The 12,042-nt window shown below is 39.4% G+C and overlaps 2 protein-coding genes across 2 annotated transcripts in view; both read left to right on the plus strand.

The window, feature by feature from the left end:
* The window catches only part of LOC109463803 (dapdiamide synthesis protein DdaC-like), a 6,711-nt gene extending 3,245 nt beyond the window's left edge, over positions 1 to 3,466 (plus strand). Inside the window, exons 2-5 of the mRNA XM_019760671.1 lie at positions 200 to 388; positions 1,104 to 1,230; positions 1,775 to 1,950; positions 3,226 to 3,466. Coding sequence (XP_019616230.1) covers positions 200 to 388; positions 1,104 to 1,230; positions 1,775 to 1,950; positions 3,226 to 3,372 — 639 coding nt within the window. The 3' untranslated portion in view covers positions 3,373 to 3,466. The remainder of the gene's footprint in view (positions 1 to 199; positions 389 to 1,103; positions 1,231 to 1,774; positions 1,951 to 3,225) is intronic.
* Positions 3,467 to 4,773: 1,307 nt separating this feature from the next.
* Positions 4,774 to 9,960, plus strand: LOC109463816 (sulfotransferase 1C2-like). Its single transcript, XM_019760688.1, has 7 exons — positions 4,774 to 4,927; positions 5,755 to 5,896; positions 6,342 to 6,568; positions 7,145 to 7,286; positions 8,017 to 8,111; positions 8,623 to 8,779; positions 9,787 to 9,960. Exons 2-7 carry the CDS (start codon positions 5,761 to 5,763, stop codon positions 9,894 to 9,896), a joined length of 867 nt encoding a protein of 288 aa, XP_019616247.1. The 5' UTR covers positions 4,774 to 4,927; positions 5,755 to 5,760; the 3' UTR covers positions 9,897 to 9,960.
* Positions 9,961 to 12,042: the final 2,082 nt, after the last annotated feature.

The following is a 12,042-nucleotide window of genomic DNA, read 5'->3' on the forward strand; positions in this document are numbered from 1 at the left end:
CTTTGGTTTTACGGCAAGAAGTGGAGGGGGCGCCAACGGGAATTCCACACTAAGTCCCATAGATAAGCATAAGGGTCCGTCTCGGTGGCTGAAAATTTGATCTCTCTGTAAATTGTGTTGGAATAAAGTTTAACGTTTTACTATAATCACTACCAACACAGATAAACTTTCATGACATCTATTTTTTTGGCCTCCACAGATCATGTTCTTCTGTATCGACCCCCCGGCCCCCGGGACAGGGGGTGAGACGGTGCTGGCGGACGCCCGGGACATTCTGCCCCGTCTGGACAAAGCCGTGGTGGAGAAGTTCCGGAGACTGGGAGTCATGTACACGCACTACCTCCCATCAGGAACCCGCGGTCCGGACACGTACAACAGTTGGCAGGCGGTACGGTAATATTCCAGCAGCCCTCTGCTCCGGGTGAGGAACACTGTCCAACCACTAAAATAGCCAGTTGTTTGGTGACCGGTTGAATAGTTTTCCGTCCCCGAGAAATCTGCTTGTAGTTTTCTGTGTTTTTATGTGTCCGTTTTCATATTTTTGTCTCATGCTGTAAGTAGCATTTTATTTCCAGTCGATACGATGATATTAGGCTATTTCGCGTAGCTTATGTGCGTCAACAGTATTGCATTGTTCCGTTTAAATCAATAAAAGATCTGCTTGAGGACTAGAGGTACCGACGTTGCGATTTGCTAAAAAAGAACTATTTAACAACGAGCAATCCACGATTTCACACCTCCACGTAATATTTAGGTGCAGAAAATTTCTTGGTAATGCTTATTTGCATATTCAGCTGTCTCTTACTGCCGGCGCCGGCCTGTAGAATACTTCCTGTCAGTCTGTGGTTACGAAATTTCCCCTCACGTTCTGTATATGACTCTAACTCGTACACGCACGCAATGCAAAAACACAACGAAACAATGCCTCACACGGGGGTAAAAAATTCCACCCTATGGGCCCCAACGAAATAAAATCACTATGTTAGGAGAAAGTCTATGATTTAATTGTAGATTTGGTATCTAATATAATGTATCATAAATGTGTTGTTTAAATCAGCAGTTGAAATTCCCTTCAGAGTTTTTTTTTGTGATATCGTTTTCAGACCTTCCTGACGGAGGATAAATATGAAGTGGAAGAACACCTGAAAGCTCACAACATACACTGGAAGTGGTATGAGGACGGCTCTATGATGAACTGGACCGTTCTGCCAGCTATGCACAAGTACAGAGGTACGGAAAATACAGTATAAAGACTTCACCTACGTATACATGGCTTCACTATGCTAGCCTGGTAATCAGTCATCTTAGGCTCTTTGGTATCTCTATGGTACTGGGCGTACTTCAGCAGGAGTATTCAATTTTACGGGGTCGGCTTTAAACGTGCCTCAGAAAAATTTTAGAATGGTGAAATGTCGGTTGATGAGTTAGAAATACGTCTTTGTCTTTTTGTCGTAGAAGCAAATTACGGTCAATGCCATTTAAAACGGTCGATGCCATATCACAGCACGGCAACTTCAACTGTTTTAGAACTTTCAGCACCGTTATGTTTCATGGTGTAGAGATTTATGGTTTTAGTATGAGGCTTTTTGACGGTTTGAAATTTGAGCTCTTTCTTTCTTCCCTAAATCTTTTACTGTTTTTTGCGATACTCTTTTACGTTTGTAACTAAAAGGTTTCTTTTTATACGTTTTGCTCCTTAAAAAAGTTATGATACGTTTGTATATGGCATCGGCCTTTTCGAAAACACTAATTTATCATACTTATGAAACGTCAGGTGATTGGGTGTGGTTTACTGTGGCGCACTCTAACAACAACAGCTACATAAAGACCACCCCTTACTGGTCAGACAAGGTCGTCCCCGATCACATGTACCCACAGCACACGTACTACGGAGACGGCACGGACATAGAGCAGGACGTGCTGCAGCATATCAGAGACACCATCTGGCAGGTAGGGAATTGTATCCTCCAGACACTGCTGCCCCAGCCGCAGGGCCACGTTCCTGAGCATACACTCAGCGTTTGGGTTTGGGATGCGGTGCAGGGTTAAGGTTAGGGTTAGGGTTGGGTTAGGGTTAGGGTTAGGGTTAGAGTTAGGGTTGGGGTTACGGTTAGATTTAGGGTTAGATCATTGAGTTGTGTACTAGATTATAAATAGATGACAAACGTTTTTAAAAATGTAAAATATATTGTGTATTTACCCGGGAGTATTTCAGTATCATGATCTTAAAATGTAGTAAGTAGTTATTTCAATTTATTTTAAGGTATTTCTGAATGTAATAAGATATTAGTAAGTGTAACATGCTCGCAACTTTTGTACAAACCTCACAATTCAGCCGTGAGGGGCTGTGATCGGTTTTGGTTTTTAATAAGCAACAATAAATAAACAATAATATATTCTAATGTAGGCCATGTTGATATAATTATGGATGGTTTTAAGTTTTGTCCGTTTTCAAAAAGTTTTTGGCCATACGGTTATTTGTAAAAACATCAGGTACACAGTGAGCAAATATATGCAATAAAGAAATATTGGAAAACGTCACTGATGTCGTAGAATACTCAGATAAATTCAAAAGAAAAAGAGAAAAATGTAAAGAAATGCCTATATTATTCACCATACGGTACCATGCACTGTGTGTTTAGTCATTTTTTTAACTTTCGTGATTATGACCACGTACATTTTATAATTAATGAGACTTCCCAGAGGATGTCATCCATATAATAAAATCAACATGGCCTAAATACAAAAGTTTTTAAATATTGTAATTGTTTGGTTTTTAAACCTTTTTCTGAGGCAGTGGAAGACGAAATTTGCCTTTTTTCTACCACGTGTGTTTTTGCTGCTGTTGGATGGTATTTTTGTCTTTAAATGCTGCCTGCTCTTTTAAGGTTGTTCATTCAATACATCACATGCCTTTAATTTTCTCCTCAGCCTCCCCATTACAATATTTACTATTTATCACCCACATATGTCAAACGATTGCTGTACGATCCTCGTACGATTCTATAAGTTGGGATCGTATATTTGTCCTGCAAAACTCAATTTGGTTCGGTCACTGCCTGCTACAATTGTACAATTTTTAAAGCAAAATCCTACGACGACCTATGACGAATATGTCATTTATCATTAAATATGAGACAAATGTTATGGACATGTTTTTTACATGGTCATACTAAGTTAGAATATATACCAAGGCTAACCAATATGTTGCCTGTTTACCAATAGGTTGCCATGGGTTTCCAGGTACAAAAGGGAGACCTGCTTGTTCTAAACAACATCTACTGCCAGCATGCCAGACTGGGCTACACCGGGAAACGGAACCTTGCCGTCGCGCTGGCCTTGCAGGACCAGGACTATCCGGAGGACAACTGAGTTTAGACTCATTTCCAATTTTTTTTTTCTATTCCTTGTTTGAGGTAACATTAGGCACAGAGTAGTTGCTATATAAAACGTATATAGCCGGTACCCCCCCAGGTAAACCCCGCCAGCTTAGCAGGCACTGCAGCGAAAGCTGGCTATATGACACGGAGCGACTTGCTACACAGCCATTGATAATCTAGCTCTCTATATACTAGTATACGCATCTTGTCATAATTCCCCAATTGAACATGAAGGAAGCTAGTTTTAATCTAAAATAGTTCTGGAAAAATACATATTTGAACACCTCGATCCTTGGTTAATAACTCGGATACTTACTATGAATATTTCTTGCAATTTTATAGCTGATTTTCCGGGTACCAAAGTATGTTTTTGGGTGGCTAAGCGGTGTGTTTGTACATCTGTCTATCCGTACAGAGTAGGTTGGCACGACATTGGTGGGTGAAGGTTTAATATTGGGAAGCAGAATGGCATTGAGACAAAATGTTAGTCAAAGTATGGATCGAGTTACTTTATACCACTTGGGTGGTAAAGATTGACATGCAGAATGACGGAAAGTCACAGGAAATAGGATGGACATGAAAGTCTAAAAAACGTAAGTACTTACATGGAGCCGAAAATCTAACTTACATTATTTCCATGTCCATGCCCAATTATTATATCCATGTCCAATATCCATGTTACATTATTTTTTAAACCGATAATAAAAGCTCATTTTGTGAAAATACAAAAAATAGTATCCAGCTACATTTGTCTGTCCAGCTATAATGCAAATCTAATTCTTTCTCAACATGTACGCAAATCTACGGCACCCCGTTTCGGATGGTCATGGGAAGTGTAATAAGCTGACAATTTCAAACTTATTGCCATGGCAACGGATTTATCATGTTTGTTAGACATTATAACAACCCTAACCCCTTGTGTTGCTTTACTGGTACTTTTATATATATTTATATACTTCGCACCCCCTCAATGCAGAGATATGGCCCGGTTTACACGTGCGTCGTTTATATGTGTTGGGCGAAAAACGAGGCGCGCCTGGATGTGCCACAGAAAAATGACGCGCGGCGACCGACATTCACTGCAAATAACCTAGTGGACGGTAGGCTGACGGATACCCCCTCAATACACAAAGTCAGATGCCCACAGGAAATCGATGTATTTCTAATTGCAGTGGTAGCAGATTTATTTACATTTATTCTATAGACAAAAATTATTTCATATTGAGAATCATTGACTGTTAATTTGTGATTGGTTGAGACTCCAAAGTTAGATTTGACTGGGAAAAACAAAAGCCCCGGGGTTTCTAACAGGTTTAGTTTAGAAATTCCCAATGCAACCGTGTTAGAAATGGCCTGTAAGGAGAGAGGCCGGGGTGGAAGGTTTACCCGGCAGTGACGTGAGGCCGACGACCTGACGGCCGGCTACCCCGCGCTGTGACAGAGGTCAGGGGCACCAGCTGTTACTACTGACAGAGTGTCAACTTTGACCCACACAGTTACCAGTTACGCCGGGGGAGGGCACACTGGCTGGACTGTCAAATTGAGAGGTAGGACCGATAATATCATAGTAATATCAAATAATCCGTTAACAATGACGTTGCCCCCAAAGTAATTTGTACGTCATAGCTGTGCAAACATTGTCAACACTGAACATTTGCTTTGCCCCGTATTTTATATCCTCTGCCGGATTGTGTCGACTCTGTAAGTCTATCTGTGTGGATCTAGATGTTTGGGGAGGGGGGTAGTGAGAGAAATGATGAGAGTGGCATATACGTTTATCTATTCTACAACTCGCATGTCTTTACGTGTACCTTCAGCATGACTCGGCCGTCATTTAGTAAATTGTATGGCCCAGTCTACTAAAGTCAATATTGACCGTAGTAAAATCCAAACTAATATCAGCCCTACAGCTTTTACTATGTCTGAACAATCAAATACGAGAATTCCAGTCATTACCACATAAGGAAAATAGGGCGCGATTGAAGAAAAATTACTGATATCAACTGATATAAAATATGCACGGTAAAGATTCCATCACATTTTTTGAAAAGAACAAGGATCCTTAACGATGCACATGGTTCAATAATTACAGTCTGGTCTCATCTTTGACATCTTTGAAAAGGTGATAGTCTAATTTTTATAGTTATTCATCATAGATACGATTTGAACAAAGTGAGGACCTTATTTGATTAATCCATGTGAAATACGTATGATACGTCTGTCATAAATCATTTAGTGAATGTGTGAGGTTGCAGAACATTTGTTTTTACCTCCAATAAAAAATAAAGGTAAAATTCGTCTGGATAATATTGGGTAAGATCTCTGAGAATCTGATCTGTGGAATTTCTAATTTCGGATTATAATGATTTTACAGAGTACAATGAGTTTTCAGAAGGTGACCTGGGAGTATAAGGGGGTTCGATTCCCTCTTCCTGTCACCAAGGAAAATCTGGATGCCATGCCCAGCTACCATATCCGAGATGACGACATCGTTGTGGCAAGTTTTGGAAAGACAGGTACTGTTTACACATGCCATGCAATGTATCATGAAAACATATATTTCACGTTGGCCGTCGAATTTATCTCTGTTGCCCCTCTAGCTAGGATTCAACTTTTAGAGAGCTTTGGTATAAAAGTATACGAGTTTGCCTTATTTGGCACAATTCACACAGGTCACCAAAATTCAATTGGTGGAGCAGACATTCATGACACAGACATGTCTGATGAAGTCTTTCTCAGAAAACCAGTTTGTCTGACGAGAGTTTGTCGTGATTTACTTCGTAGGAAAAACAGGTTTAGACGAGATAAAGACGGACAAACGCTGTTTGTAGTCCCTGCTCCAAAAGACGTTAATAACAGGTGAACATCGACTTCTGCCGGTTAGAGCGGTGAAAATTTTAAATGTCAATATTTAGAATTTATGATTTTCAACTAAATCAACCAATTGACATTTTTTTCAAGGCTCAACCTGGCTTTTGAGGGTCATATTTAAGATCCTAGAAGCTGCGGGGGAAATTAAAGACGGGGTGGAGTACGAGTGTAGGGACGTTGGGCCGATCGAGATGATTCGACCATCCGCCACACAGCCGGGCTACATCCGTCAGGCAGATATGCCATCTCCCCGCGTTCTGAAGACACACCTGCCTATTCAGTTTGCGCCTCTAGGGGTATCCAAACCAGGAAAGAAGGTTTGACAGCTTTGTTTCCAATTTTGTTTACACAATATTAACCTTAAAGACATCCAGTGCAGTTTTTAGGGCTTGGAAACCCAATTTTTTTTCAGAGCCTATATTCTAGTCACTTATCTACATACAGAGTTGAAACCACACTATCCAAATGTAATTGACCCTCATGGAACAAAATTACCCAAAATTCTGACGGAAAATACTTACTGGAAGGACCCTGGGTACCACCTTGAAAATAAAGGACTCATCTTGGGGCTACAGTTTTAAAAGCCTAAAGTATGAAATACTGACTCAACTGTGCCGATGTGAAGCAGTATGTGTCAACATCACAAAGATTGCCTTGAGAATATTTCCAGTTTTTCTGCCCTGATATCGCATTGGATGCCTTTATGCGTGCACGTGTATTGGTTATGTTGTATTTCTTCTACTGTCTTAACATACCAACGTACGTGCAATCCTTGTATACTACCTAGCTCTCAGTTTTTGCTTGGGTTAATGGGCGCTGCCATGTTTATTGGAGACGTCATGGCAGACATGTGTCAGCCATCTTGTTTTGTTTTCTCTTTGCATTATACACAGGTCAAAGTGCTAGTGCCAATGAGGAACCCAAAAGACACGGTTGTGTCACTTTTCCATTTTGCCCATAGCATGTGGAAGTTGAGGGATTTCAAAGCAACTATCCCCTGGGATGAATTTGCTCAGAACTTCATCACCGGAAAAGGTTAGTCGGCAAGACACTAAAGGTCAGTCCGTAAAGTGTTTATGTCATCTCGATATGTAGGTAAAACGGATACAGATGTAAAAAAAAATATATCCCAAATAGTTGATTGAAATACTTGTTAATCCCGATAATTGAGAAATGAAGTTTGTATGGCATTTCGAAGTACGCCTTTCGCGACCCGCTCGGCTAAGCAAAGCCGGCTTCGGCGAAATCCGTCACGTGACTACGCATAACTGGAGCATATGGATCATATGGAAGAAATCGAGCTTTTTGCGACGTTTTATTGGACTCTGAAGGTAAGATATTGGAAGTAGTATCCACATAATTCACCCAACTGATTTTGGATTGTTGGTTAACATTGTATTAGCATAGCATAGCTAAGATAGAATCACGCCAGTTTCATACGAGTTTTTGACAACCTGACCTATTAAATTTATTACAAACGACATGTTTTCCTATCTATGGAGTTATGGTGTTTTTAACGTTAGAAATTAAATCATGATATGTTTGACAGACAATAGTGTATGTCTACTTAGACTGAGCGGCAACAATTGAAACAAAATACAATGAAATAGAACCGTTGGTATAAGTAGTCAAAAGTGATAGGCATTATTCGATAAACAAAGACGGTTGGACAAACTAAACGTTTAGGATGTTAAGGAACCGACTTGATAAAAACATTCCTTTGAATTATTTTGTTGAATCATCTGGTCTATCTGCCTTTATCCAGTTGGTTTTGGAGACTACTGTGATCATTTGCTGGGCTGGTGGCAGATGCGTGATGACCCTCACTTCCTCTTTATCAAGTATGAGGACATGAAGAGGGTAACAAACCCACCATTTTCGAGCCTTTATAAACCCAATACCAACATAACAACATCTATTCTGCATAGCAAAGTTCTTTGATCACAACCATTTCTTTTTCACGAAGCGACGTTTCGATGACCGTCTGCCATCTTCATCAGGGCAATTCTGACTGGTTTACTGTGTACTGAGTACTACTGACGCTAGATGTTACTTGGTGCATAGTGCACTAAAGGTGCTACATAGTTCACAGTGTACTGTTACTTGGTTTACAGTGTACTTAGCGTCAGTGCGTTAGTGCACAGTAAACCAGTCAGAATTGCCCTGATGAAGATGACAGACGGTCATCGAAACGTCGGCTCGTGAAAAATAAATGGTTGTGATCAAAGAACGTTGCTATTCATTTGTTTATCAACCTGATGAAAGTATTTACTGTATTCTATTCTGTTCTGTTGTATGTACACTGAAGCAATATGTTACTGCTGACAATTTGGTGACTGTTAAAAAGATCAGTTTTTACACCTATTTCAAGGACCTGTCTGGCTCTATAAAGACCATTGTGACATTTCTGGAGGTCGATTTGAATGAGTCCACTATGAAAGACGTCGCCGAGGCCTGTACCTTTGACAATATGAAGGCAGCTCTGTGCAAGTCGGAAATACCAGAGATAAGGATGCTAGTCAGAAAAGGTAATGGTTTTCGTAGGCGTTCGTGTGTGTGTGTGTCTCTCTCTCTCTCTCTCTCTCTCTGTGTTTGTGTGTGTGTGTGTGTGTCTCTCTCTCTCTCTCTGTGTTTGTGTGTGTCTGTGTGTGTGTGTGTGTGTGTGTGTGTGTGTGTGTGTGTGTGTCAACACGATAACTCAAGAAGGCTAAGAGCTAAGATGGATTGTCTTGATATTTGGTAGGTGGGTAGGTCTTTATGAGACGTGGAACTGATTAGATGTTGGGCCCCCTAGCGGCTTGTTATGGTACTGCCACTAAACTACCGGTTTTTATATCTCGTAATCTGGACATGCTAGGGCCATGAAATTTAGATGGTAGGTAGCTCTTGTGCTGGGTATGAAGTGACATGAGTTTGAGCCCCCTAGCTGCTTGCTCTGAAACTGCAGGGGCGTTAGTTTAAAATGTTTAAAGGAGGATAACTCAAGAACCGATTGATGGATCGTCGTAATTTTTTGGTGTAGGTAGCTGAAGTGATGCTTGACATAATAGTATTACAATTATGCAAATAATAATGTAATTTGCATAATTAATGAGGAAATTCTATAAATCAGCTGCATAGGGACATGAGTAAAAGCTAATCTGTGACGGTTATCTGTATTTTTTGTAACTGACATTGCAAATAGTTTATACAGACTTGATTATTTATTACATTGATTTAGTTGAGATAGAAAATTCAATTCGAAACCCGTGATAACTGTATAAACTGGTGATAACTCCTTTCAGTGCAAGTAATTCATTTTTTTACTATAAAAAATAATTTCACCACATGGACATTTCATATTTTAACTAGGGTAACAAACAAACTGCCTTAAACGTAAGTTGCGTAATACGATGCGATTATACACGAACAGATCTTAATGATTTAAATCACACCATGTTAGGGTTGTATGATTTGGAATCATTACAAAATAAATCAATCGCATATACAAGAATGTTACCGCACCGTTATATGTTTTGGTTGTCTTTACTTACAGGAATTGTTGGAGACTGGAAGAACATGTTTTCCCCAGAACAGAGCAAAGCCTTCGATGCTTGGTATGAGAAGAAGCTTGGCGGGACCGGCATCAACTTTGAATTCGAATGAACTGATCTTTATCATTGCAATTGCGTCATTACCGAAACAGATAAAGCAGTATTGTAGGTTAGCTGATTTTGTTCTTTGTCTTAAAATCTAGAATGATAATCGTGATCTCTACACACAATCTTCGTTCACGTTAAAATTGTAATAGAAAAATGGACCTGAAAAAAGTTCTCTAAAATATGTGACATACGACAGTATGACGTTGTCACCAGTTCCATATGATTGATTGATTGATTGATTGATTGATTGATTGATTGATTGATTGATTGATTGATTGATTGATTGATTGATTGATTGATTGATTGATTGATTGATTGATTGATTGATTGATTGATTGATTGATTGAGTGAGTGAGTGAGTGAGTGAGTGAGTGAGTGAGTGAGTCGACTATATATTTATCCTATTTTGTACCTGTGGGAATTAGAGAAAGTTTGAGATATTGTAAAATTGCGTTTTCGGTGAAACTCTAGAAAAAACTGTACTACCACGTTTGCCCGACCAGATGTTTTAAAAAATTCGATGTTTTACAACAATGAAGCAAACAAATGGCACCTCGTAGCAAAGGTTTAACGGGGTATGTGAAAAAGCCAAATAAATGGTCAGTGCTATTTTGGTTGAATACGTCACCTTCCTGTTCTACGTGTTCGTGCCTACTAATGAAGTAAATGTAGCCAGCACAGTCGATATCTAATTTAGACCAATCTAAATAAATGCTGATTTTATGTTATTAAATCTATATTAAAATCCAATGCTTTCAGACATTTAGGCAAATCAAGGACATCTAGTAGCAAAGGATCATGGGAAGTGTTAAAATGTAAATAAGGCCACAGCAAGTAAATTTTATGGATGACATTCTCCACAGACTCCAAATCTAATGCGAGCGGGCGAAAAAAAACAAGGCGGCCGAAAAAACAAGGTTCCTGTATTTTAAAATGTTGGCTCAATCATTGTACAAATGGTTTTGATTCAGTGGGAACATCACATATACACAGCCAACATCACATATCACTGCATCAAAGTAAGAAACTAATATTAAATCAGAGCCTTTAGCTTTTCTTGTCTCCTCGATCTTTTCATAGTTATCTGCCATCCACCTTCCGACATGGCAACAGACATATTTGCCCATTTTCCGCATGGTGACCACTGTCAGAAGGCAACAATTTTTTCCCCCAAATCAGGCGAAAAATAAAGCGCGGGCTGATGTCATCCATAAAAATTACTTGCTGTGGCCTAACTTGGGTCAGCGCCTTTTGTGTGGATTACGTCACCTTCCTGTTTACACGAGGCAACGTCTACTGACCAGTGTGCAGTCGACATCTAGCTATATGTTACAATTTATAACTAACAAGAAATGCTCAGAGTCAGTGAAACTATAGAAAAATCCTTACCTCCTGGTAATTATAAAACCCAATGTTTTAGGACATTATATTTCACAAATCTACGTCACACCGTAGTCGGGCTATGGGCAGGATAAAATTTATAACTAACAATAAATGTTCGGCGTCTTCGGTGAAACTATGGAAAATACATATCTACTAGTGATTGCACATTATAAAACACAATGTTTTAGGACATCATATTTAACACAAATATACGGAACACCGTAGTCGGGCTATGCATGGGCAGTGTGGGAAAGGTCAATAACTTGGGTCAGCGCTTTTTGCGTGGAACACGTCAGCTTTGTGTTTACACGGGTCAACCTACTGACAAATGTTACTATCATAGTCAATATCTAGGTTACATTATAACTAACAATAAATGCTCCTTTGTCGAAGTTATTTGAAAGAAATAATAACTGGTAGTGATAGCACATTATCAAGTCCAACGTTTTAAATTAAGACATCATATTTAACACAAATACATGACGCACCATATCTGGGTTATGAACAGGGTAAAAAAGGTTAATACGTTAGACTAAGGTCAGCGGTCATTATTCTTCTGCGGTTACGTTAGATTTGTGTTTACACGAGTCAGCGGCCTACTGGTCAATCTGACTATAATGGTCAATATATAGGTTATATTATAGCTAAAAAATAAATGCTTCTTTGGCGACATTATTTAAAGAAATAATAACTGGTGGTGATAGCACATTATAAAGTCCAACGTTTTTAATTAAGACATCATATCTAACACAAATACAAAACACACC

The sequence above is a fragment of the Branchiostoma belcheri genome, unplaced genomic scaffold, assembly GCF_001625305.1.
Source record: "Branchiostoma belcheri isolate BF01 breed outbred unplaced genomic scaffold, Haploidv18h27 scaffold13, whole genome shotgun sequence".
Lineage (NCBI taxonomy): Eukaryota > Metazoa > Chordata > Leptocardii > Amphioxiformes > Branchiostomatidae > Branchiostoma > Branchiostoma belcheri.